The sequence below is a fragment of the Dreissena polymorpha genome, chromosome 6 (genome assembly GCF_020536995.1).
Source record: "Dreissena polymorpha isolate Duluth1 chromosome 6, UMN_Dpol_1.0, whole genome shotgun sequence".
Taxonomy (NCBI): domain Eukaryota; kingdom Metazoa; phylum Mollusca; class Bivalvia; order Myida; family Dreissenidae; genus Dreissena; species Dreissena polymorpha.
The window spans coordinates 67101968-67129569 of NC_068360.1; the positions used below are offsets into that span (position 1 = coordinate 67101968).

The 27602-nt window shown below is 34.9% G+C and overlaps 2 protein-coding genes and 1 non-coding gene across 5 annotated transcripts in view; 1 reads left to right on the plus strand and 2 right to left on the minus strand.

Moving 5' to 3' along the window:
• Positions 1-16036, minus strand: part of LOC127836273 (D-beta-hydroxybutyrate dehydrogenase-like) — a 23465-nt gene extending 7429 nt beyond the window's left edge. Inside the window, exons 1-9 of one of the 2 annotated variants that reach the window (XM_052362775.1) lie at positions 15871-16036; positions 14226-14402; positions 13916-14040; positions 13555-13677; positions 11899-12002; positions 11676-11748; positions 9768-9833; positions 9429-9478; positions 7964-8323 (exon numbers count right to left, since the gene is read on the minus strand). In XM_052362775.1, coding sequence (XP_052218735.1) covers positions 9462-9478; positions 9768-9833; positions 11676-11748; positions 11899-12002; positions 13555-13677; positions 13916-14040; positions 14226-14389 — 672 coding nt within the window. In that variant the 5' untranslated portion in view covers positions 14390-14402; positions 15871-16036 and the 3' untranslated portion in view covers positions 7964-8323; positions 9429-9461. Of the gene's footprint in view, positions 1-7963; positions 8324-9428; positions 9479-9767; positions 9834-11675; positions 11749-11898; positions 12003-13554; positions 13678-13915; positions 14041-14225; positions 14403-15870 lie in introns of those variants that run through there. The other variant, XM_052362776.1, reaches the window with a different exon arrangement.
• Trnat-ugu (transfer RNA threonine (anticodon UGU)) lies at positions 7596-7669 on the minus strand. The gene has a single exon. It is a non-coding gene; the product is annotated as a tRNA-Thr (tRNA).
• Positions 15900-26097, plus strand: LOC127836272 (uncharacterized). Of its 2 annotated transcripts, XR_008028688.1 has the most exons (7): positions 15900-16097; positions 19786-20105; positions 20557-20653; positions 20825-20912; positions 21479-21558; positions 21860-21955; positions 25770-26097. XR_008028688.1 is itself a non-coding variant. In XM_052362774.1 (6 exons), the coding sequence occupies exons 1-6, from the start codon at positions 16003-16005 to the stop codon at positions 25841-25843; spliced, it is 762 nt and encodes a 253-aa protein (XP_052218734.1). In that variant the 5' UTR covers positions 15900-16002; the 3' UTR covers positions 25844-26097. The 2 variants fall into 2 exon arrangements, 1 of the variants encoding a protein (XP_052218734.1); XM_052362774.1 differs by lacking the exon at positions 20825-20912.
• The last annotated feature ends 1505 nt before the right edge of the window (positions 26098-27602 follow it).

The following is a 27602-nucleotide window of genomic DNA, read 5'->3' on the forward strand; positions in this document are numbered from 1 at the left end:
ATAACCTTGGTTTTTTGGGTGTTTACCTCAAGACCCCAACAGTTACAATAATCATATAAACTATCTAAGCTATTTTGTAAGTCTTCTGGTGTTTTACCCAAAATTGCCATATCATCAGCAAATAACAATAATATTAACAACATATCCTCAAAATATAAACCTGAATCTAAATTACTTTGTAAATGTAGTTCTAGGTCTTCCACGAATAAAGAAAAAAGCAGAGGCGAAATTACCTCCCCTTGACGTAGTCCAACAGCGTAGCTAAAAAAGTCTGAGTACGTATTACAACTGCGAACGCAAGACTTAACCTTTTCATACATATCCTTAACAATACGTAATAATTTACCTTGAATACCACATTTGTATAATTTAAGCCAAAGGCAATTTCTGTTAATACTATCAAAACAAGATTTTAAATCAATAAAACCAACATACAGACGCTTGTTATTATTTATATAGTGTTTTATTACTGAGTGGAGAATAAATATCGCATCAACAGTTGATTTCCCTTTTCTAAAACCGAATTGGGCATCAGATATAACATTATTATTTTCACAAAACGTTTCAATTCTTTTATTTAAAATAGTTGTAAAAAGTTTAGAAAAACAACTAACTAGTGTTATTCCCCTGTAATTCTGTGCATTTTTTGTATCGCCTTTCTTATGTACAGGAACGATAACTCCTTCTATCCATTTGTCGGGAAAGAAACCAGACTCTAATATGGCATTAAATAAATCACACAGGTGAGCACACAAGATGTCTATACTTTCAGTAAAATACTCATTTAAAAGGAAGTCTGGCCCTACAGCTTTGCCTTTTTTGAGAGATTTAACAGCACATAAAACTTCATCAGCAGTAATAGGAATATTTAACTCATCAAAGGGGCAATCATCATTATCAAAATTATTTTCTTGGCAAAACACATTTGCTTCTGCATTATTACATACAAATACATCGTTACATAATGATGAGAAGTATTTACAAAAGTCATCTACAGAAACATCATTTCCAACAGATTTCTTATTCTTTTTAAAATAACTCCAAAATTGTTTCGGTTTACAAAACCTAAGTTTTTCCATTTCAGAGCATTTCTTTTTAAAGTAAGAATTCTTCTTTTTTCGTACTAATAATTTGTATTCTTTTTTACATTTACAAAAATATTCTCTACTAACTTTCGTTTTACACGTATTATAAGCATACCGTGAATCTAAATATATTGTTCTTAAATTTTTACATTCATTGTCGAACCAGTCTGCATCTTTCACATGAGATGTGTCGGAGAATGACGTATTGTCATTTTTGTGATATACTGTTTTAGAAAATAACGGATCCGCTACTCCCCGGATTATAAAGGTAAAACTATTCAGTGCATCATTTATAGACGACCGACTAGTGCTATCAATATTCCCTGTAATCCTATTAAAATCGGGCAATTTGGCGATCAGACTGGTTCGAAATGTATTTACATAATCACTATTCCAATTATATCTAACATGGGAGCTTTCATTCACTACAGGTGTAATATAATTACAAAGAAGAGAGAAACTAATTGGGGTATGATCGCTCCATTCATTTACAGAATGTATTGTAAAGTCACGTATACTTGAGAAGTTCGTGTCTTTTATGAGTAGGTAATCAATGACAGAAGCTCCGTGCTGGGCGACATAAGTAAACGATCCAATATTAAAATCATTACCTAATCTACCGTTAGCTACTCGCAAATTGTTTGACCTACAAAGATCAAGCAGTTTTGTTCCAAAAGTGTTACATTTTTTATCCATTGAAGCCCTTTCCATATTATAATCGGGAACATAATCAAATTCATCAAAACAATGGTTTACACTATCAAATACAACAAAATCTTTTTTATCACCTATTCTACTGTTAAAGTCGCCTATCAGATAGACAGAACCTTTACTTTCATAGTATGTAATGTCATATTCCAGGCATTCAAACAAGTCTATATTAACTTTATTGTATGCTGGGGAATCATCGCCCCACAGATAAACACCGCATATATAGATATCATTGTCTAAATTGAAAAACACTTTGTCTAATTTAATCCATATTAAAGTATCATGTCTATTTTTAATAATTGAAATACCATTGGAAAGTGCGTCTCTATAATACAGAGCAACTCCACCACTGGCTCGTCTTGATCTCCGATGCTGGAATTTTCTATATAAATTATGCACGGATATCAAGACGGACAAATAAACTGAGAAAGAGATTGACAGACCGACATACAGAAAATTAGAACTTAAAGTGTATTCCAAAACTCATGACATTATCGTGTATATGTTTTGAGTAATTACAATATTTCATTCTGTTGCGAACGGACATATCTAATGGACGCACACATGGAAATAGGGATTACTAGCAAAACATACAGAAAACCTGAAGCTGTATGATTATTGTTTCACGGACGGTTGGACGGACCAACAGACATACATCCAGACATACATACATATATACATACATACATACATACAGACAGACGGACGGACGGACGGACGGACGGACGGACGGACGGACGGACGGACGGACGGACAGACAGACAGACAGACAGACAGACAGACAGACAGACAGACAGACAGACAGACAGACAGCTGACAGACAGACAGACAGACAGACAGACAGACAGACAGACAGACAGACCGACCGACCGACCGACAGACAGACAGACCGACCGACAGACAGACAGACAGACAGACAGACAGACAGACAGACAGACAGACAGACAGACAGACAGACTGACCGACAAACCGATAGACAGACCGACAGACAGGGAAAACCTATTGTCTACTACTGTGAAACCAGTATGGAGCTAATTAACCCAATGCCATGAACGATCTGTAATATATTTAGTATAGATTGATACACACAAACTTCACATATTAGGTTCAATTCCAGTGTTATAAAATGCTGTCGAGTAAACTACATTTGATAAAGGTTCCTAGTATATATGTAGATACCGGGAAACAACAGGCGCTTATAATTCAGAAACAGATCTTTTTTTACCATGATCATATAAAGATATAAACGATGTCAATACTACCTAAACTACCTGTTAAACTGTCCTACATCCGTTACAAGAAAAATCCTTTCAGAAAGTATATGGTAATATGGAGTTTGTGTATGTTACGTGTTCGTATTGCATTAAATTACGAGCTATATGTTAAATAATGGACTTTTCTATATCGTCATTTCACCCACAAAGCCTCTATTATATTATTGCTACCATTGATAGGGTATTTGATTATACCATTATATCGCAAAATCTGCCATTCTTCAGAATTCCTTGCGTTTGAATCGTTAGACATCGCCGGAGACATCGAAGGTTGTCTATGATTTGGTATGCATACGTCATATGTGGAGCTTTATCCAAGCCACTAGTTGTTATCGACTTATTGGAGAAAACAAACAATATATATCGACTCACATGAGTAGATTTCGTTATTTCATTGCAAAGCGGTAGTTCGTTTAGGTTAAAAAATTCATCGAACGGCTAACCTTTTGCCATAACCGGTTATTAACTGGTTAACCTAGAAACATTGAGTAGTATGTTTACTTTTAAGTATTCGTTAAACATGCCATATCGCTCGTTAATGTACTCAACAGAAACGGAAGTAATTTGAGATCGCTTGCTTTAATAACATATCAGCTTCTTAACAAAAATGTATTATACCAATTTATTTTAATAATTTTGTAGATTTATCCCTTTAAAGGGGCCTTTTCACAGATTTTGGCATTTTTTAACTTATTCATTAAATGCTTTATATTGATAATTGTGAACATTGGATCGTAAAAGCTCCAGTAAAAAATCAAGAATGAAATTTAAAAAAGGAAAAGAACATTGCCCGGAGCAGGTTTCGAACCAGTGACCCCTGGAGTCCTGCCATAGTCCTGAAGTAAAAACGCTTAAGCCTACTGAGCTATTCCGCCGAGTACACATACTCGACGTATTTTATACGTTATATAAGCAATCTTCGTAGTTTCACAAAATTTAACGACAAAAACAGAACTCTCCAAATTATTCAATCGTTTCGCGTTGCAACGCTTTATAATTTTTAGGTTTTAAAATCGTCAAAAGATGCATATAATGGCTATATTAGACCATGGTAAATGTTCAGTATTACTGTTTCCTCACAAATATTATAACTAAAACGAAAATTTGCGAATCTGAAACAACTTTTTTCAATTTTGTCAATTTACCAAAGCGTGAAAAGATCCCTTTAAACTCGTATAAGTCAACAGTTATATGAACTACTCAACGTTCATTTTTACTTGTCATTAATATATGTTTGATGGGTCGCTTACATAACGTTTGCGTCGTATCGCTCAAAGTAATGTTGTGTTTCTATGTTCATTCTGTTGTGTCTTTTTAACTAAAATTAACTTCAAATCAAAATGCCTTTAATTAATTGTTAAACTAGTGAAACACGATACAGTTCAATCAAATTAGTGAACATACACGCAGAACATGCACAAAACAACAGCGTTCATTTGGTCAAGAAAATGACTAGGTCTATTGGCTTTTTGCTGATGCGGTTACGAGCCTTGGTAACAGGACGGCCTGTTTTCGGGAACACAAGCTCCCATGGTATGAAAGTCGATGGCGTGGAAAAAAAGCTTCCTGGGCCACATTATTAATTGTTGGGAAACGTTGTTTATTTTAACAACACCTTGATTATTAAATAAATGAGTTTAATAAATTGCTTACATTATGGGTTATTATAATCTGAAAATATCGACAATTTCCTTGCACATGATAGTATTTACCAGACGCTACTCGATCTCACCCGATAAATTCCTCCGACTTGCCAGAAAACCATTCTACATCCACGTCACCAACCTATTATTCTCTATTTATAAGGTGTTAAGTTAGGTGTTAGGTCTTGCGCGCTTAGCAACGATAAAAAAATACGCTTTTCCATTCTATTTTACGTACCGGTAAAGTTCAATCGTACCATTTATTTCTCATGTACTTGTTAATGTACAAACGTGGACACTCAAATTTTAAAATTGACCATATATGTCAAGGTATACTATACTCAATATTACACCTTTAAGAGTTTGAATATATTGACGTTAATTATAGGTAAAGAATAACCCCATATGATGGACACAACATTATATACATGCTTGAATATTGTAACTATTTATAAATGCAGAGTGTTTAATGGAAGCCGTATTTTGAAGCTGGATGTTGGAAGTAAATATATATTGAACAAGCTTGTTTGTTTGTTTGTTTGTTCAGTTAAAGTATTTGCAGAATGTTTCATTATTTCGGTCATTTTACTGAGGTAAATTAACCACAAAATACGTGTCAACGTGAATAAAATTGGCCCATTTAGCCTTTTTAGCATAATAAGACAGTTTATGAAATAGGTTGAAACATACAGCCTCTCGATACTATTAAGTTTATTTAGCGGTCTATTAAGCCTTTTGATCATATTAAGGAAGCGTAGTGTATGTTAAACATAAAACTTAAAAAGCCTGTTTAGCCTATTTAGCAAATGTTTTGAATATGATAAAATAAACCACCTATTTTGCACATCATATTTAAGATACTTAGCTTATTCGGATCCGTGAATTAATAGGTTGAATTATAAAACCTTTGACCTCATTTGGCTTTTTTTACAGCCTGTTTACTCTATTTGGAATTTTATTACGTAGAATGAAGCATTCAGCAATATAAGTCTTTTTAATTATATTAAATATCGTATTCAGCATAATTAGCATATTTAGCAAGTTTATAAAATAAGATCAAATCTGCAGCCTATTTAGCGTTTTTATTTTATAAAGCATCAATTTTTATTTATGATCTTTTGCATAAATAGAATGTCAAATGAATAGGTTAAATATAAGTGTAGCCTATGAAGCCTTTTAAGCAAGAATAAATAGGTTCAAGCATACATCTTATTTGTGAGCCTAGTTAAAGAGTTTGTGTAATAGGATATAATAAGATCCTATTAAGAATATTGAGCCTGTGAAGCAATGAATATACGATTTTACTGTTTTATAATATTGCATACATAGAGGTTTTTATTTTTATTTGTTGTATTCGGTGGATTATCGATTTTAATTCACGAGCGATCATAGAAAAAATATATTTTTATGATCACGAGTTAATTAAAATCGATAATCCACCGACTGTATTTCGTCATGTCTAGTACTTTATAAAAGTAAATGGTGGTGCATTTCCACACTCTCTATCAAGCTAATTCCCCATAGACCATCTATAATATTTTTTCGTTTCGGTTAAAGTGGTCGTTACAGGGAGCAACTAAAAGTTTAAATGGACGACCGAGAAAAGTTAATATTGACAATCGTTTCACTTTAATGATAATAATTATATAACTACTATTCCTAAGAAATTATTATTCTTTTCACCTTTGTACTCTATTCCAAAAGATCACCTATATTTCATGTTTCGTATAGGTTGTCTGACACAACATGTGTCAAATTTGGGAAATTATTTGTATATTTGATTTAAGAGTAATGATTTATGCTCATCATTACATTGTTCTACCAACATAGATACAAATCGATAATATACTCTCCCTGAACTTACTTGTGAATACTTTATATGTGTATCAGTGCGTGAAATGTAAATAAATGTGTTATATTATTATTTCATCCGCTAACGTATGATTGTATTAATTTGGTTCTGTTTTTTCTCATACTGTAATATATCATGACTGAACCCTACTATTTTGCCATGCCTTTACTTATGCATATTTTTTCTACACGAGTTATTCGATAAAAAGCTGCATCTTTTTAATGCGTAACAAATCTGTACATTAATCTGTTTGCTACTCATAGCCCTGACTTTTTAAATCACTATTTCTACAGATCTTGGTAAACTGGCTAAAAATCCATATTTTAACTATCTGTCTAATGTTACCATATTAAGTGGCTAGAAATCACTTCTTCGTGACCCATAGGCTTAGTTCATTCTTCCTACATGCTGTACACGCAATTAATTTATCAATTTGCTTTATCCTAACGGTTTTACCTATTGTTTCCTGGATAAGCACAGCTGACATTTCGGGTAGCCCCAACATTATCCAGTCGACCATTATTTATGCCATTGGCAAATCCCATTGTAAATCGCCCTCGTGTACGAGTGCAATCAAGCGAATAAATCACGCCAAAATGACCTAAACCATTCCAACAAAAGAAACTGAATTTATCAACTGCAATCAGTAATTTTGCGTTAATCTCACTAATTAAACGTGCAACTTTAAATTAAGAAATTTTACATATATCAAATGCTTCCCGAATCAGCGCGTGCTAAAGCAAACGACGTGTGCACGAGATAACACCGCAAAACTAAGGTTAAAGATCCATAATTAATTACCTACCGTTACATCATTCGCAGGCAATAACCACTATGTATGAGTATTGATGTTGCTTCATTCTTTATATTCAACATCTTCATATAGATGTATTCATTCTACCGTTCATACCCCCACTCTCACTGTATAATATGGGTTGTTTTTGTAAAAGTTATCGGAAGTCTCAATAATGCACTTAATTTTGTACTTTTTTATATTGCCCATATTGTGTCAAAGGGTGAGAAAATTGTGCGGCCAGTCCGGGACTCGAACCCGGGACACCTCGCTTACAGGGAGAGTGCTCTCCCGACTGAGCTAACCGGGCCGCCTCACAACCTCTCCCCGTATGTGACCAAGTTCAGACCGTGGCATACACCCCCACCTGAATATGTATTCGTCCTCGAATACAGGGGTTCGGGGTAATATATAATTAACCATGGGCCTCCGTAGGAGTATACCCAGGTAACGTCACGGTCCCAAATGTCACAGGGTGAGAAAATTGTGCGGCAAGTCCGGGACTCGAATCCGGGACACCTCGCTTTCAGGGCGAGTGCTCTCCCGACTGAGCTAACCGGGCCGCCATACAACCTCTCCCCGTGTGTGACCAAGTTCAGACCATGACAATTGTATATGTTATATACTTAACTTGGATGAAAATAAATTTATGTTCTGTTCTGTTATATTGCCTATTACAAGTTGAATTTACAACAAACACAAACCTCAGTAAGTTTATATATCTCTAATCGAGATGATGTCTTAGACATTTCATGGTTTTTTTCTGACTGCTTGCATGAGTTATTGTCACTGTAATCTGCTTGTCAAGAACATACTCGTATAGCATATCGTACATGAAAACTAAATTCACGATAATAATAAGACGATTGTCTCTAGCGTGCCGTATATCCGCCGTCCATCAGGTACGCGCCTCCGGTCATGCTAGCGGCGTCGTCACTGCATAGGAAGTGCACCAAAGCAGCTACCTGGAAGAAGCCGACAACCAGTAGTTGAATGGACAAATAATTTCCGTTGCCGACATATAATAATGTGCACATTTCCCCCGCACTATTTCTCACGACGTTATAACGTTAGGAGATAGGATCTGCTTACTCACCCACGGAAACCCGATATGCTGTGAAAAGTTGGATGTGCTTGAAAAAGTTGCCGATAAATTTTGCTGAATTTCGGTAGGGTTAGTAAATCCAGTTCTATAATTGTTTAAAGGTGTTTTTGAATTTAAATATATTTTGGTATATGCAGAGGAGATATTTCCATGTATGTTAGAAAAAACCTGATTATTATTGTTCAGGATTTGTTGAAATATGGCTATTTAAAGTCGACGATGCAGGGATTTGGCCCATATTTAGCACTTTATTTACAAATTTCTTTAAAGATATGCCAGTGAACAAGTTTCTACACCGACAATTATATCAACCAATATCCCGAGTAACATATCCGACAGGGTTTCTTAAAAAATCGTATTGGTGGAAAAATTCGACTTTACATTCAACATATTGATGAAAAAAACATATGCAGTTCAAAAGATGTAAAGATATGACAGGAGTGCAGCTCGTTTATAAACTTAAAAGCTCACTATTGCAGCTGATTTATGCCCACTCCGATGCATTTTAGATAATTTTCTTGAACTTTGAGGTTTCATAATAATATCCGTTCTGAAGCTTAGTTAATGTCCAGCTTATTTGTATTATATCTTTTTTATAGTTTGAAAATTATTGTAATTGTAAAGCAATCATCATCATCATCATCATCATCATCATCATCATCATCATCATCATCATCATCATCATCATCATCATCATCATCATCATCATCAAGAAGTAGAAGGAAAAGAAAAAGAAGAAGATGATAATGATTGCATTATTAACATAATTATTTGGTTGTTTAAAATAGTCTCACGACTCGATTCTACACATTTCATAAGCAACTTATTTCAAGTATTTTCATGATGAAAACACTGGTTATAGAATTTATATAACAGTGTAGGAAGGTTTATCACAAATTAATTTGGTCGCAATATACTTGTAAAATGCTACCAGAACTCTGCATATTTCTACATAATACACTTACTTGCTCGACAGTTGCAGGTTTCTTAGTCGGTATTTATTTCTCAAAAATGTCTGCATGTGTGAAAAAGAAATTTATCTCGGGGAACATTCGAATTAATCTAAGAGATGCCACTTTGATAAAACAAATAATTAAGAAAAAACAATGTTTAAGAAAATTCTTAACTTTTTTGCTGAACAAGGATTTCTTTCTCTTAAGTACATATTAAAAATCAACTTACATCATACAGAATGCATCACACAGTGTAAACAAGCGAACACACACATAAACGAGTCAGTACGAACAAACGAATGAACGAAAAAGAAAAAAACGTAAACTTTTAAGTACTGACTTCAACATCACATACCCGTGTCTGTTCAAAAGAGACATTGTTTTGTCTGGCAATCGCTTCTATATGCTCTTTTACCACTGTAAACAGATAAACACATGTTTGTTTTTATTTATTTTTGAACGTCATAATATGACATGTAATCATAATATGACATGCATTTTAATTGACATGTAAGCAGCTATGTGTATATGTGTATATGCAGTATTGGCAGGTTTTGACACAGGCGCATACTATGAACAAACATTAACACAAATACGTGATTACAAACCCAACATAGTTAACCTCTATGGCCATACAAAAATACTTTTATAATTATTGTTATTATAACGTTAATGCATATTTTGCACATGTTTAATAAGGCCACACCAGTATAGTTAATGAGGTACGCTCCAATAATGTGTCCCCTACCGGTTTTCGCTCTGTGTGTCTGTCACACTTTTATGGATCCTGCGATAACTTTAAAAAGTTCTTAATATTTTTTCATGAATCTCAAAACATGGATAGATGGCAATATGGACATTAGGCACTTCATTTCATTTTGTTCCTACGTCAAAAATTCTGGTTGCTATCGCAACAAATATATATATGAAATAAAATATTTCTGACAATGGTTGAGCATGTAGGGGACATATATTGCTTGGCAATAGTCTTTTTGAATTTGCTTTCAGTACGGAAACAAATGCATTCAAAGTAACGCTTATTTATGGCGATTATTCATGCGTCAAGGTCACTGCCATGCTAATATTGACGATACATACACGATACATACTCATCGTGCTATATTATAAGGAAATCGTGAGCCGTGGGACGGATTGCCGGTCGCACGGACGAACAGACGCTCCTAGTGATTCCTGTGTATCGTAGTATTAGAAACAATACGATTACAAAAATGTTCATATTTGGGTTGTTTATCCTAAGCGGTTATCAAGCAAAATTACATACATTACTGGTACACTATGTTATCAACGTTCAGCAGATGGATATATCATGAAAAAGGCAAAGGGAACAATATTTTGTTCAACCAATTAAGAATAGATATCAATAGCATACTATATAAAGATCAATTTTAAAAATCTAAGAAGCATAATGTTCGGGAGTATAGGTCTAGAAGTATTAATATTGTAGCCGTGTTACTTTCATTCCGTCCGCCGGATCCTCAATGGTTTCACGCCAAAAATTTAGATGCACATAACGGGTAACAGCGTTTACTATTTATGAATGCCTTAATTGAGTTGTAGTTATCTTAATGTAAAGTTCATCAAAATGAAAACATCAAGGAAATAAGAACTAGAATTAAATTAAGTTTATGAGATCAGAGAGTAAAGATATCTTAGTAACAATAATAAAATAAAGGATATGAGATCAGGGAGTAAATATATCTTAGTCGCCTCAATCAAGAAGCACGGATCATTCGATTGAACGAGGTTTTCGACGATGCTCAGAATCACAGCACACGGAAGAAAGCGTTTTGCTAGATCCTATCGCCATTATGAGAGGACATAAAAATAACTTTTGTTCCTTACCATTTCTTGACCAATCGTATTCTTCGACCCACATTGGTCTAATAATGATTTTCATGGACGGTCATACAGAGATCACATGTTCAATTCCCGATCCGCAAAATTTCCATTTACGACCTGTAGGTATTCCGCGTACTGTGGAGATACGCAATACAATGCAATTTATAAATCTATATTTATACTCATTATCTAAATTTTAAATACGCGCCTTCACTGCATCTGTGTATAAATCACCGCTGGTAAGTGTATACAGGGATCAAGACGAGGTTCGAAACATATTAACACAATACTCGTAAGTTGGGCGTGGCGGTAAAATAAACATGGATTAAATTATGCCGTTGTCTGGCCGTTTGGATTTTTGACCACTGTGCCTAGAACGTCAGGCAAGCGTACACTTACAGTCGGTCTCGACGTAACCCGGACAAATGGCGTTACAGGTGATCCCATGCTCGGCAACTTCCAATGCCAGCCCCTGAAACAATTTACAAGTTTTGAATAGCAATGCGCTTTGTCGATCAGAATGCCTGGTGTAAGAATATGATGTCTCGACTTCCGTTGTTATGCGTATGTCTGTTCAGTGCAAGGTCAAATAATGATATACTTGTTTCACACATGGACATACCTTTGCAAAGGCAATCAGGCCGGACTTGGCCACACTGTAAGGTGCTATCCCGGGCGCACTTACAAGTCCCATCGAAGAGGAAGTGTTGACTATACGACCCCATCCTAAATATATAATAATAGCATTCAAATTACGTTATAACAATGTATTCGGGTATGTGTCGAGCTTTCAAATGTAATGCTTCGAGGGAAAATAGTATACATAATATTAATAAAATTGAAAAAAAAAATTAAATGGTATTTTAACATGTTTCTGAGCAGTGCATGAATTCTTAAACATGGCATTCTGAGCACACCGTATTATAAGGCTACAATATACTAAATAATTTTGGAGCTATACTCTCTAAAACATGAACATAATTTATTTGAAGACACGGTCCTCTGTAGGGTCACTTGCCATGACTTTATTTTAGAATATTTCTGTGTGCATGTGGCAGGGAAAACATTGTTGTTTACGAGTAATTTACTCTTTTATCTGAAGGTTGGAGACTACATAAGACTTTGACAGATGGCGGGAAACCCTCATGTACTGGATAAGCCGGTAAATAGATGGCCGTTAAACAGTGACTTTTGATTCGTGTCGAGTTCTTTCTTACATACCGCGTGACCTATCTTTTCTATTGCTTAAATCAATTCGGCTTCGAATGCTCTTCGAGAAAAGGTATGGTTATGAGGGTCTCTATGCGCAAAAGTTTGACTTTATTTTTCGTTAAAGTTATTGCTTTTACAATGAATTTGTGTAGGAAATATTTTAGTATATTGTTATCTATAAACATTGCGTCATGAACACGGTAGTGACAGAGTAAACAGGTAACATTTTAGTTTATCATGCGAGACATACACTTCAGACACCGCTTATCTGTTTGGTCAAGTTTATGCTCATTGATTGTTTCATATATAACAACAAACAAATAAATCGTTCAAACGAGTGACTTGATCTACCCACTAAGTCGTTTCCACTTGTGAGTTATCTTGTTCCCTCGACATGTTTTCGAAACGAGTAACTAAGCCGTGGTAGTGAAATAAATTAAAAAACGCCGATGTCTTATTAGTGCAATCGTATCAATTCGCCGTATTTTTAGCTTATTTTACGATATTTCCTCACAGTTTGAACTGAGCAGCACAATAGTGGATAATAAAGTAATGTTTACCTTACAAGAATGTTTAGGTAATTTTGTTATTTATACTTTGCGAATACACATTAACAAAACGAAAGACATATACAGTGTATCTTTTGTTGACAGCATAACTACGTCACCGAATATTCAAAAGAGTGAATGGTTGACATCAGATGCGGCGTCGCGTGGCACTATTGAAAATGGATACATGTTTAGCTTCGTTTTGGAATTATGTGAGTCACGTGACTTCGCCCTCTTATCAATTTTGGCTTACTGTGAAAAGGGTCCACCTTTCTTACAACACGCGCATTGGCAATTTTCTTTCGAAACATCGCTTACCCGTTAAATTAAAATGTTTTGAATCTGTTATTGGTCCACCATATGTCTTCGTACTTTACTTAAAACCTATCCCGTAATTTGATTACCATGTCCGATATTTACGAACTTTTAAAACTGTTTTTTTCTTCCGAATTTCATAATAAGAACGATGTACGTTCAAAGTACGTTCAGTTGCTATGCGACATATTTTTCCAAGATACCTTTCTTTTTCATGTATGGAACAAAGAACTTGGATAGCAAGAAAGGAGCGGTAAGGTGGACGGCCATCATCTTGTGCCAGGTCGCAACTGGATAGCTCTCCACTGGATGGGCAGAGACGAAACCTGTGAGAACAAGACGGGTACTGAGAGTGATCAATTACAATCCATCATACAGAGTCATGGATGGACTTTGTTCTTAAATGTTCTATACTTCCATAAAACAAAAAGAGAATATATGTATATATATGAACAAACCTCTTATCTCCTCATCAAATATGAATTATTGTACTATGTTATTGCACAATGGTATTTTTTTGTGATTGAATACGATTCAGAAATGATATATAATGTATGTTCGTACCTGCATTGTTGACTAGAATATCTATGCCTTCCGGGTAGAGTTTTATGATGTCAGCACACAAGTTAGAGATCTCGTCCTCTAGCGCGAAGTCAGCACTGACGAACGAAATTCTTACGCCGTCATGGCTGATTGAGAAGAAAACAACGTTATTATGATCATCACGACCATGATCATGGTGATTATATCCATCCTCATCTGTAAGATGATGATGATGAAGATCATCAATTACAATCATAAACGAACTACATTTTTAAATAAAGTTATTGTTTGTTTAATTGTCAGTATACATTTCAGCTTTAAAATCACTTGCCGTCTCAATTCCTCAATAGCAGCATCGATCACATCCTGCGGACATAGACCGTGTATTATGACGTCATGACCGGCACTCGCCAACCGGTGCGCAATGCCAAGACCTATCCCGCTGGTTGATCCGGTTACGAAGGCAACACGTCGTTTACTCGCAGACATTTCCATTTTACTTCAGTTTCTACGTTACATGGTAAACACACATCATAAAAAATTGGTGTACATGAATGTGTGTACATGCTGTGTGACTTCAAATGCATTGCAACCATCAATAGTACTCGAAGAGCACACTGCGATGAGACCGAATTAGTTCGCTTACAACTTCTGTCATGTGATGGGACAACAATTATGCAAGTTAAGTCACGAAAATAATTAATACATTTTGCATATGCACGAATATTTTCATACGGTAACGATTGCTTAAATCATAGAATTATCGTAACTTATCTAATAAGCACGTTCAAATCTGGTAAAGCTTTAGATTAAATTTGAAATTGTGTACGTGCCTTGTAATGCTAGATAAAAATCGCGATAGCTTTTGCTGCAAGATAAAATAAATAATAGTAAAATGGGAAAGCCTCGCCGCGTAAATATTTCTTCAATTTGTCGGAGAAATTCAAGCAGGCAAAGACATTAACATAATATTGTTTAATATGTATCCCTCACACGAGCAGGAAAAAATATAACCCACACTTTCCTCGTGCGCAAATAAGGGTTTAAAGGCCAAATAAAATCTGATTTGAGATTAATGTTCTAGTATTATATTTCAGTCCATGCAGTTTTATTATTATTATTTTTATTATTATTATTATTATCATTATCATTATTATAATAATAACTATTATTATTATTATTTTTATTATTATTAGTATTATTATTATTATAATCATCATTATTTACGGTCGTGGTGGTGGTGGTACAGGCAGCAGCATTATTATAATTATAATAATAATTGTTATTATTTGTAGTAGTAGTAGTAGTAGTAGCAGCAGCAGCAGCAGTAGTAGTAGTATAAGTAGTATTAGTAGTAGTAGTATTAGTAGTAGTAGTTGTAGTAGTAGTAGTAGAAGTACTAGTTGTTGTTGTTGTTGTTGTTGTTGTTGTTGTAGTAGTAGTAGTAGAAGTAGTAGTAGTAGTAATAGTAGTAGTAGTAGTAGTAGTAGTAGAAGTAGTAGTAGAAGTAGTATTTGTTGTTGTAGTAGTAGTAGTAGTAGTAGTAGTAGTAGTAGTAGTAGTAGTAGTAGTAGTAGTAGTGGTAGTAGTTGTAGTCTTTTTATCGTGTTGTTGATAAAAATACATTTGCTTGTGTTGTTATTCGTGTTTTCTGTTGCTCCTTTTCGTGCCTTTGTACTTAGCCTGGTGATTCCTGTTTTTGTTAAAGTAGAGTATAAATTATCTGTTTGATTTTTAATAATTCACAATAGCGATTTACCTTTGTGATGTATTGTGCAAACAGTATGCTCAATACGTGGCGTGGGTTTAAAAAAAAGTTATGATAGAACAGTGTTGGTCAAATTGTTTTAACAGCAAAGAAGACTTATACTGCTCTTGTATACAATTAGGTCGCCGTTTATGTCCGAATATGTAATTTGGGAAACCAAACATTTTAAAACTTGGTCTAAGTAAGATAACTATACATCGCAACTTACGTGTATGCTGTTAGCCAGTGTACATCAAATATACACTATCCAATGTGTGTGGTACTCATATTAGATATACTAGAGCACGTTAACATCCAATGTATGTAATGTTCTGATTAGATAAAGTAGACAACGTTAAGGATGTGGTTAGTGTTATGTGCAGACGTGCACAGCATATTGAATTTGGAATACAGATTTTTAGTGCAGACTTTGTATCACGTGTTGAAAAGTGCAAGGTGTTCATTTTGCGGCTCAGTTAGAATGGATTACAAATATTATGAAGCACTATTCGTCTGCGTCAACAATTTAATGCGTTAGATGAGTATGCACACCATATGGAATTCTGAATACAGATTTCTAGTGCAGATTTGATGCGTTAGATGCAGACGTGCGCACCATATGCAGATTTATAGGGCAGATCATGTAACTTCTTTTTACCGGCGTCTCTGTGTCTCTTCGCAAGTTTTTATATGGGTGTTACAGCGTTGGCGATATAATGAGCACCTATAAATCTGCATCCAGATAACGTTCGAATCGTGCTTATAATGTAAAACTCGGGTTTAAAAGTTATAAGTAGCCTATTCAGGCTATTGATCTGTGTTCAGTTTACATTTACATGCGCTTATACATATATAAGCCTATCTATAGTTGAATCCTATCAATCTGCGTCAACAAATTGAGTGAGCTATTTAAGCATGGGATAACTCATTGACTTCTATCTATGTGCAATCTGCGCGAATAGGGTGTTACAGCGTTTTGGACCAAATGGGCGCCTGCGTCCAGACAACGTTTTTCACATCCTGCGTATGGTTATTTCGGGTTGAATAATGATGAGTAACGGTAATCTGCGCCCAGTTAACATTCTCATACGGTCGTACGTGCATTTTAGAGCTAATAGAACCCTATCGATCTGCGTTGAGTCAACACATTGAGTGTGCTTAAATGCTATTAATTGCATACAAAAACTAAGTTACTTCTATTTATGTACGTCTATAAAATCTCCGCGTGTTTTTGTACGGGTTTTTACCATTGTAGAACTAATAAGCCACCCACCCCCCCAAAAAAAAAACAAAAAAAAAACAACAACAAGAAAAAACAGCATCCAGACAACGTCAACATCGTTTTATACGGTTGAATTCGGGTGAAATCATGGATGGATCTCTATTTATCTGCGCCCAGTGAACATTCACATGCAATTATTTGGTTTTAATTGCATTATAAGCTGATTGAACCCAATCAATCTGCATCTAGTGAATATATTGGGTTCGTTTATACGGTATCAATTGCATCAACTACATAATAAACTTCTTTTGATCTTTTTCCATTACGGAATCCGGATAGGGCCAATTAAGTTGCTTGTCGCGTGTCGACCTTTGAGGTCGACGCCCGACATTCAAGCGACGCACGATATGACACTCGACATTTGAAGTCGACATGCGACAATCAAGATATGAGTATAGCAATCGACCTGGGTTTTAGAAAAAAAATATTGCAGAAAATCTTGACTGTCGACTGTCATATCGTGCGTCGCGATGAATGTCGTGTGTCGCTTTGCATGTCGGCTTCAATAGTCGTGTGTCGGCCTTCGAGCGCGACACTCGACATTTGAGCGACGCACGATACGACGCGCGACATGCGATATGACACTTGACACTATATCGATCAAATGTCGCGCAAATGTCGCCTGTCGACCTAAAATTCCCTAGGTCGACACGCGACATTTGCGCGACGCACGATACGACGCGCGACTCACGATACGACGCGCGACGCACGATATGGCACTCGACATTATATCGAGCAAATATCGCGCAATCGTCGCATGTCGACCGGTGCGGAAATATTTTTTTCCACTGCAAGCACAGTGTTATAGTAACTCTTTCTACTACAAGTAAAAATGGCTGAAAAAGTTACTATAACACCGTGCTTGCAGTTTAAAAAAGGTCGAAGGTCGACACGCGACAATCAACTTGGCACTATCCGGATTCCGTAGTCCATAGAATATTCTCTCATGTTCTTATACGGATTTAATAGCGTTGGGGAACAAATGAACCCCTATTAGTATGCGTCTCGACAACGACCACACCGTGCTTACAAATCAGGTTTTATAAATAAAGGACCCCTATAAAGCAGCGACCAACTAACACTCTCATCTGCTTATACGGTCTATATTACATGATATACATTATATAAGATATGTTGTTATATGTACCATTAAAAATAATGGAGCTAAGATGTTATATCAGGGTTTATTAATTACAAAATTGTACTCACGCTTATCAAGCCGAAAACAAAGAGCATACATCAACTATCACTTAATAACATAATGTTTATGCACTCATGGCATTTGATCATGTTTGGCTTTTACTTCTTTTAAAGAAAAACAACCAAACAACCTCGTGGGCGGTGTTCAACTCCATATAGTAGACAGAGAGGCCAGTAACCCGCTAAACTTGACGTCATTCGCAATGCCAAACATTATCGCAAAGACGTTTAATTCGTTGAAAAACAAATGCTGTCACTACAGACCGTGCAACAAATTAAGGGCCCACGCCGCTTATAACTACAGCGGACTTCTAATACTATTAAGGAACGATGCCTTCCGTCGTATAAAACCAATATCGGAACCTGTTCATACTTTTTGGACGCAGATGATAATGGTTTACTAGTCTACGTATATTAATACTACAATACAGATCGGATAAGCACCCTCTAAGTGTTTACTCGACGAAGATTAAAATGGGGTACATGACTTAATTAATGAAAATAAGCGCTGGTAAGCACTTGAAAATCTAAGCTGCGGAGTAAAACAAATATAAAACCGTCAAGACTGTCGGAACAGATGCAGATTGATAAGGCTGTATTAGCTTTTTGTCAAAATTAACCCAATTTAAGAACCTTCTGAGATTGTTTAGACGTACATACTAAGGATTTTATATCGCATTTAATGCAATACAGCCATTAAAAGCACTCTCTGTTTGTTTACGCATATCGATATGGGTTGCATTAGTTATATAACATCTTTTAAATATGTAATGCACAAATACCGTATATTAAAAGCATATTTCAATGTTAACTGGTGCGGATTTTTAGGGCTTCATTAGTTCTCCATTGCAATTTATAAACCTAACAATATATTACGGATGAATTGAAACATAACAAGGTTGTACGGATGAAGATGAATATAGTTTATTAAATAAAAATTATACAATAAGCAGGCGAATGATGTTTATTAAACAAACATCATACAATAAATAGTTTAGTCGGCAACTAAATCTGTTCCGGATAATACACATGCTAAGAAGCTGAATATACTCAATTTCTGATGACGAATACAAACTGGGATATACGCAGGATTTCAGTCTACTCTATAGAATCTGTTTTGCACATCTGCACATAACATTAACCTAAGGATGTTCGATCGTAAAATCAAAAATTTTTTTTATATATTTTCACGGTTTCAAAAGATCAGGTTTGAATAAACGAGTAAAAATTATAGTTTGACTGTTCTGATTATGCGCCTATAAATTTTCGGCATTTACAAATTTTCGAGATTTACTGCAATGAAACCAAGCATTCGATTGCTTGACGTCACTTTGTGATTTACATCGATGAATCGCTTGCTACCGCTGGAGACATTATTTTTGGTGGGAATACAAGCGTCTATTTATAACCAAACGATAATTTGTCAACAATGAGATACTTGGTTTTCATATTTAATTTTGCTTAATTATTTTCATTTAAAATGGCTAATTTAGATTTAAATCGGAATAAAAAACGAAACCTAAAAGGTAAATTTTTAAAAAAAAAACGTTCCAAAAAACATTTTTTTTTTAGTAAATCCCGATTGTCGTTAGTGATTTTATTTTCATTTAAATCCACATTAAAATTGTTCTTTGGAACGTTTTTTGAAAATTTACCTTTTAGGTTTCGTTTTTTACAAAATGACCACTGTTATTTTGATGATTTTGCTATCGGATCGTCAGTGAACGTGACCACAATTGACAACAGCGATGCCAGTTGGAAAGTTGGTAGACGTGTCGTTGAACTGGATACATTGGCCGAATCCCTTTCAGCATGCAGTTCTTGTCAAGTGCCTATATATTTACTGAACACCGTAGAACGCAGGGATTTTGGACTGGCATGTGTATTGGACATACCGTGTTGCAATTATGGGGCAATAAATAATGTGGCTTCTGGACGGAAACATGGCAGAGTTTATGACATGAACACAAAGCTTGCTTTGGGTAAGACTTGTTTTCTCTTTTGATCCATTGGTGCATTATATCATGAATGATTGTCTAAAGACTAAATTACTGATAATGTTGAATAAGTAATTCCTAAGTTGTCTACATGCATACATTTTATTTATATTTTACATGCAATGTATTTCCTTCATATTGTGTCTGATTTACTGCCAGTACACACACTTAAAAATAAAGGGCTTAAACTATTTGTGTGTGTGTAGATCCCTAGGCCTGATATAAATTAAGTTTATTTTTGTAGATGAAATAGTATCATGAATTACTTTTTTTTTTAAATAATTGTTATTGAAAAAACATTTTATGTGTTCTCATTGTGTCCCTTATATTCCACTTCACTTCAGTTAAATATTCATCATAAACCATAATAACCACTAGTTAACCTCCAGAAATTTCATTGTTTTTATGTTCATTTATATGTTATTAATCTTTTTAGCCATGGTTGAGGCTGGTGTCGGGGTCAGACAAATAAACAGTATTTTGTCAACTTTAAATATACCAGCTGTCAACCACACCATGCTCATCAGAACTTGGTATGTCTATTTGATGAATATCTAAATTTTATGATCGATGCTAATTATTTCACAAATAATGCTGCTTGTTTTCTAAATAAAAAAATATTTACACATTTTTTTTGATTAAATTTGCTTTGTGTGTAAGCTAATACAAGTTGTGCATGCATTTCTCTTTATTGTTACCATTAGACCAAAACGAGGCTGGACAAGCTGTCGAAGAGGTGGCAAAGTCAAGTGCCGATACATTCTTGCAATAAGAAGTGCATTTGAATGAAATGTATTTATAATGTTCACTTTAAAATTTCATTTAACTTCTACCTGTATCTATTATTTAATTTGTAAGTTATGTTGTGAACTTACGAAGTGAAACGCTCTTTTCTTCGCATCATTGATGTATGAAGGGAAGTTTTTGCATTTAATTTGCATAAAGCGGAAGGCTTTATGAATAAATTAGATACCAAAAACTTATGGAATTAATTCGCGTATGAATTTAGTAAGCGCCTCCTTTTTCAATACGCAATATCCATCGTGTACATGTCTTACATGGCATAATATATCCAAGTAGTCCCACGCTCGGTTTCCTCGTGTGCCTCGTGGAGGCAACTCGCTTCATCGAAAAACAAACCACAGTCACGTGATATACTCTAGCCAATCAGAATAATGTAATCTAGTGAAACCAACGGCAATTGTAATTATATTATGCAAATAACTTTTACTGTTTTTAATTTAGATGTATGAAGATGAACAGCTTTCTGTAATGTTTGTATGACGCACTGTTTAACACCTTACTGTGTAAATTTTTGGTTTGGAAATTTGTGTTATGATTTTAATATATCTTCACAGGCCTAACAATGAGATTGATGTCAGTGTGGATGCAGGATGGCAGAAAAGAGGCAGTGGAAGGGCGTTTGATAGTTTGTCAGGTGAATAATATGTAAACGAACTGCTAGCATGTACATGTACTAACCATTCTTCTTGTTTGTTTAATTATAATGTAAGGCTATATAAAACAATTACATACAATTGAACTGCATGAAATCAATTTTATTAATTTATGGTGACATTATTAACTACTGTTGTGTAATGACCAAAATGTTAATATTATCTGCATTCAATAAATATTAAATAATTGAAGACTGACATACTTTCATGATTAGTAAATGTTTGTACCTCTATGAATAGAATGCTTCGAGGTGCCCATATTGTTAGCTTATATCATTCAAGGACACTGCTCAATGGTCGGCACGAAGACTGGCAAGGTCTTGGCATATGCAGTCCGTAGCAAAACCTGCAGAGTATGCAGTCAGCACAAGAAAAAAGGTAATGACCCATGCAAGCTACACGATTGTAGAAAAAAATGGAGTGGTTCAGCAAAGGCCATGGAACCAGACATGGTCACTGAAATGATCATTGTAACTGCCAAAAAAGGTGTAAAGGTTACAGGGATAGTGGGTGATGATGACACCACAACAGCAGCAATACTGAAAACCAATGTTCCCCATATGGTAGAGAAAACATCTGACAAAATCATGTGAAAAAAAATCTGGCCAATTGTCTGTATGGCATGCAAAAAAACTTTCCAACTTTAAGCACAAAAATTATCAACTATTTACTTAAATTATTAAACTACAATATATCACAGAACAAACAAAACCCTGTCGGCATTACACGTAGTATTGATGCTGTTGTTGGACACGTGTTTGGTGATCATTCTTTCTGTGATGACACATGGTGCAGGTTTATTAATAACAGCTCTGCTAAATATTCCTCCTTACCCTATGGAAGACCACTGACCAACACTTCACTGAAGGCGGCATTGCTTGATGTTTTTGGTGCTTACAAAAAATAGCCCCCAAATTAAGCATGTTGGGCAGTACTCAAGCCAACGAGAGTCTCAACAAGACTATAGCCAATAAAGCTCCCAAACAGCTTCATCTTTCTGGGTCAGCTAATTTGAATTTTAGAGTTGCTGCTGGTATAGCACAGAAAAACCTTGGAAGCTGTTATCTCACAAATGTAATATATATTGGATGTTATATTATACATTGCAAGCTCTGCATGCTGTCATGAAATGACATTTCATTTGTTTTTAGCTTGCCTATTATATATGAAATATATATAGTGGAGCTGGCCTACTCACCCCGGCGTCGGCAGGAGCGTTGGAATGTTAAAGTTTGCGTACCAATTCAAATATTTTCTTTGTCCCTTGACATATTGCTTTCATATTTTGCAAACTTCTTTACCAACATAACCCCAATCTATAAACAAGAGCAGACAACTGTACCAAGCATTTTGTAAGAATTATGACCCTTTTTATGTCCCCCACTACTACAGTGGGTGGACAAATTGTTTTTGGCCTGTCTGTTGGTTTGTTTGTTTGTGTGTTTGTGTAAAACTTTAACATTTGCCATAACTTTTGCACTATTGACGATAGCAACTTCATATTTGACATGCGTGTGTATCTCATGGAGCTGCAGATTTTGAGTGGTGAAAGGTCAAGGTCAATGTCATCCTTCAAAGTCTAAGGTCAAATATATGGGTCAAGATCGCTTATTAAATGTACACTTTTGCAACATTTGATATTTGGCATGCATGCGTATCTCATGGAGCTGCACATTTTGAGTGGTGAAAGGTGAAGGTCAAGGTTATCCTTCAAGGTCAAATGTCAAATATATGGGACATAGTGTTTCACAAATACATCGCTTGTTCTACTTAGTATATACATATTATTGATAAAGCTATGTTAATGTTTGCGTACCACCTCAAGTATTTTCTATGTCCCTTGACATATTGCTTGCATATTTTGCATACTTCTTTAGCAACATGACCCCAATCTATAAACAAGAGCAGACAACTGTATCAAGCATTTACTAAGAATTATGTTCCCTTTTTATACTTAGAAAATTTAAAATTAAGTTAAGTTTTGTGTTTAGGTCCACTTTATTCCTTAAGTATCAAAGATATTGCTTTCATACTTGCAACACTTACTTACCATAATAAGGGGACTGTGCAGGCAAAGTTATGTAACTCTGACTGGCATTTTGACAGAATTATGGCCCTATTATATTTAGAAAATTGAAAATTTGGTTAAGTATTGTGTTTTGGTCCTCTTTACTCCTAAAGTATCATAGCTATTGCTTTAAGAATTGGAACACTCGCTAACTATCATAAGGGGACGGTATAGGAAAAGTTGTATATTCTGGTTGGCAAATTTATGGGGTTATGGTCCTTTTTTGACTAAGTAACTTTAATATTTTGTTAAATTTTGTGTTTAGATCCACTTTACTTCTAAAGTATCAACGCTATTGCTTTCAAACTTCAAACACTTTCTTATTATCATGAGGGTACTGTACATGGCAAGTTGAATTTGACATTGACCTTTGAATAACCTTGACTCTCAAGGTCAAATTCTTAAATTTTGCTAAAATTGCCATAACTTCTTTATTTATGATCAGATTTGAAGGACCCAAATCATCACTTACTAGTTTGTTTTATGTCTTATCAAATGTACAATAGATTGTGGAAAATATACCTCTATAAATATACAACTTCTTTAAAACAGTAGCGATCAATATATTTTATTTATGGTCCTCTTGCGGTTAGAATATGACTATATTACTTTGACCTTATTAAATATGAACAATATCCCCATGATGGCTTACGTTATACTGTCAAGCACTTTGAATAGTCGAGCGCGCTGTCTTCTGACAGCTCTTGTTATTTTATCTGAGCATGAGCAGTTTTTGTATTACGTTATTGTAATACTTATGTATTTCCTAACTTATTTCCATTGATGAGATTAATAAAAAGATTTGGTAATTGGATTAAAATCAAACTTGATGAGTTTGTTTATGACTTTAATATCTCGGGGTATTTGCGATTTTTGGGTAATGGCACAGCAGAAAATAAACAGTATTTACCCGTAATTAATCTTCAACCATAATACAAATAAAAACAAACAGATTATATACATTTGTTAAATATTTAATTAATTAGTACTGCGGTGAAACACTAGAGACATCATTGCTTCCTGTAGAGGTTAAATTGTTTTGTATACAATGGCACATTGCAGTAATTGTCTGTTATTCATGCATCAATATTTTTCTATCCTTGGAAATTTGATCCAGCAGAATGTAAAGTTTGGTTTACTGTATGCTGTTAAAGAAGTTAATGTAGTAACATTTGTTACTTTTTGAGTTATTTATTATCAATGAGATGCTTGAGTCATTAATGAATGTTTACATCACAATGTTCTTTGAAAGAACACCCATTCACATCATGATTGGGGTGCAACTTGTGCTTTTTAATGCCGGTAATATAATACAACAAGAGCACCGCATAACGGGTGCCACGCTCGGCTGCGAAAGCTTGTCAGAATTTTTTTTAGAGGTCACAGTGACCTTGACCTTTGACCTAGTGACCCAACAAGAGATGTGTTTGTCAGAAACACAATGCCCCCTACTGCGCCACTTTGAAATAAAATTTCTATTTATCATTTTGCAGGTATAGACATCATCTCCCTTTAAAGCTTTAATTCTTCCCTTGGATTGTGTCCAATCAAACCGGGGGGGGGGGGGCTGTAGACAGTTAAAAGTGACCAAGTCAGACATCACTGACAACCAAGGCCTGTGGTTTATCAAAGAGATTATAGCCATCATGTTTGTATGGACATAAGTCCACTGGTATTTAATGAAAACTAGCATTCACAAATTACAACAGGTAATTCGTCAATAATTCGTCAACTTATTCACATATTGGCTTTTTACTTTCCATGTGCATAGGCATCGGAAATTGTATAACCCCTATTGAAATAAGGGTCACTAGGTCAAAGGTCAAGGTCACACTAAGTGTGAAAATTGTTTCCGATCAATAACCCTTCAACTGAAAAAAATCTCTGAAACCACAATGCATAGAGAATGGATGTGAAGGAACCTCTTCTACGATTGTTCAAATTAAGCTTCAAAATAAGTTCTGTCTGGGGGGGGGGGGCAATGTTTTTCCCTCATATGTTTATAGTGAACACTGCAAAAGAAGTTTGCATTGTACTTGGGTGAGTGAACCAGAGTTCTGTGATTAACAGAGCTAAAATTGATTTTGTGCAATTTCTATGTAAAATTTTTGTTTGTTTTTTCAGAGCGTACTTCTCACATAATTCAGATAGCTGCAGTGCATACAACTGGTAAGTTTTCAACATATGTGATACCATAGAAGAAGATGTCCTTGAAAGCATCAGAGATAACTGGAGTGACTGTTATTGGCGAGTCTATGCTTGTCAAGGGACAAACAGTAACAGCTGTCCCAATCTAATCTGTATTGACAAGTTTTATAACATTCTTACAGAAATGTTCACCAGTTATTTTAGTTGGGCATAATATAGAGTCTTTTGATTGTAAATTGTTGCTCTATGCTATCCATAATCGTGGAAAAATGTTTGAGTTTCAGCAAAATACTTGTGGCTTTTTAGATACTTATAAATTGTTAAAGGAAATATTACCAAATATGAAATCATATAAGCAGGACAATTTAGTTGACGTCATTGGTGAATCAGATATGGCACATGGCGCTCTACAGGGTGTTTTAGCTTTACAAAAGTTAGTAAACTCTGTTCCTTTTGACCAAAATATTGTAAACAAATATTCATTCAGCTATGAACGTGCAGTATTAGCATACAATGTGTCACTAAATGATGCTTCCAACATCAAATCCTTGCAAACAATGATTGATGAAAAAGTTATGAGTCAAGGTGTTGCAAGGAAAGTTGCAGAAAGTGGATTGCAACTTAAACATTTGAGAACTGTATCAAAAAGAAACGGACTGAGTGTTTTAAGGAGCCTCCTGTCAGAGGTTACAAACGGACAAATAAGAGTAACAAAATCAGAGACAATTATATGTGCAATAGCGATTATTTGTTGCTGGATATCTAACCAATTGTAATTTTCATCTTGTACATAGATTAGCTATGAAATCGAATAGCTGTTACATAATTTGTTTTGCTTCTTAATGACAAACATAGTTATGATTCTTATGTCAGTTGTATTTCTCATGTTTCACCTAAGTTGTAAGATATTTTTGGCAATGCATTAAACCACAGATGGTTAAACAGTTGAAACATAATTGCGCCACTAATTGTATTATATGTTGTTTTTGTAGATGTACTAATTTGATTTGTAGTATTTAGTATTTAGTATAACTGGTGAACATTTCTGTAAGAATGTTATAAGTATTTCTGTAATGTGAATTTTGATAGTTGTTGCATACATTAGTAGTTGTTGTGTACATGTGTATCTTATATAAATGGACAACAACACATTTTTATGCCCCCGAAGGGGGTCATATTTTGATCGGACCGTTCGTCCGTCTGTCTTTCCGTCACACTTTGCGTTAAGGTATCGAAACAAGGCTCATAACTTCTATGTCACTTCAGATGTAACCTTCATATTCGGTATGCATGTATGTGTATATAGACAAGGCCTTTCCATACACACACACCCTTTGAAATTGATCTTGAACTTAGGATCCGCGTTTAGGTTTCGAAATGTGTCTTTAGGTTTCGAAAAATGCAAATAACTTCTACGTCGCTCCAGATGTAACCGTCATATTTGGTATGCATGTGTATATGGATAAGGCCTTTCCATACGCACACAAATGTGTATAGTTTAGCTTGTTTAAACATGTAATTTTTACAAGAATTATCATGGTAACTGACTTCTTTATTTTGCGTAAGTTATACATTGTGATGATGAATGAAATGTCTTTTTTTCTTTGTATTTATTGTTTTACAAAATTATCACCTGTTGCAATTTGGGAATAATATTTAAGTGCATATTAATATTGCAATAGGTAAACTGATAATGGTATAGTCATTACAAATAAGATGTCTTTCGCTAGCTATACAATTTATAAAAAATGAGAAATTTCTGTCTTATTACTTATTGTGATTAATATTTTGTCTTATTACTAATTATTA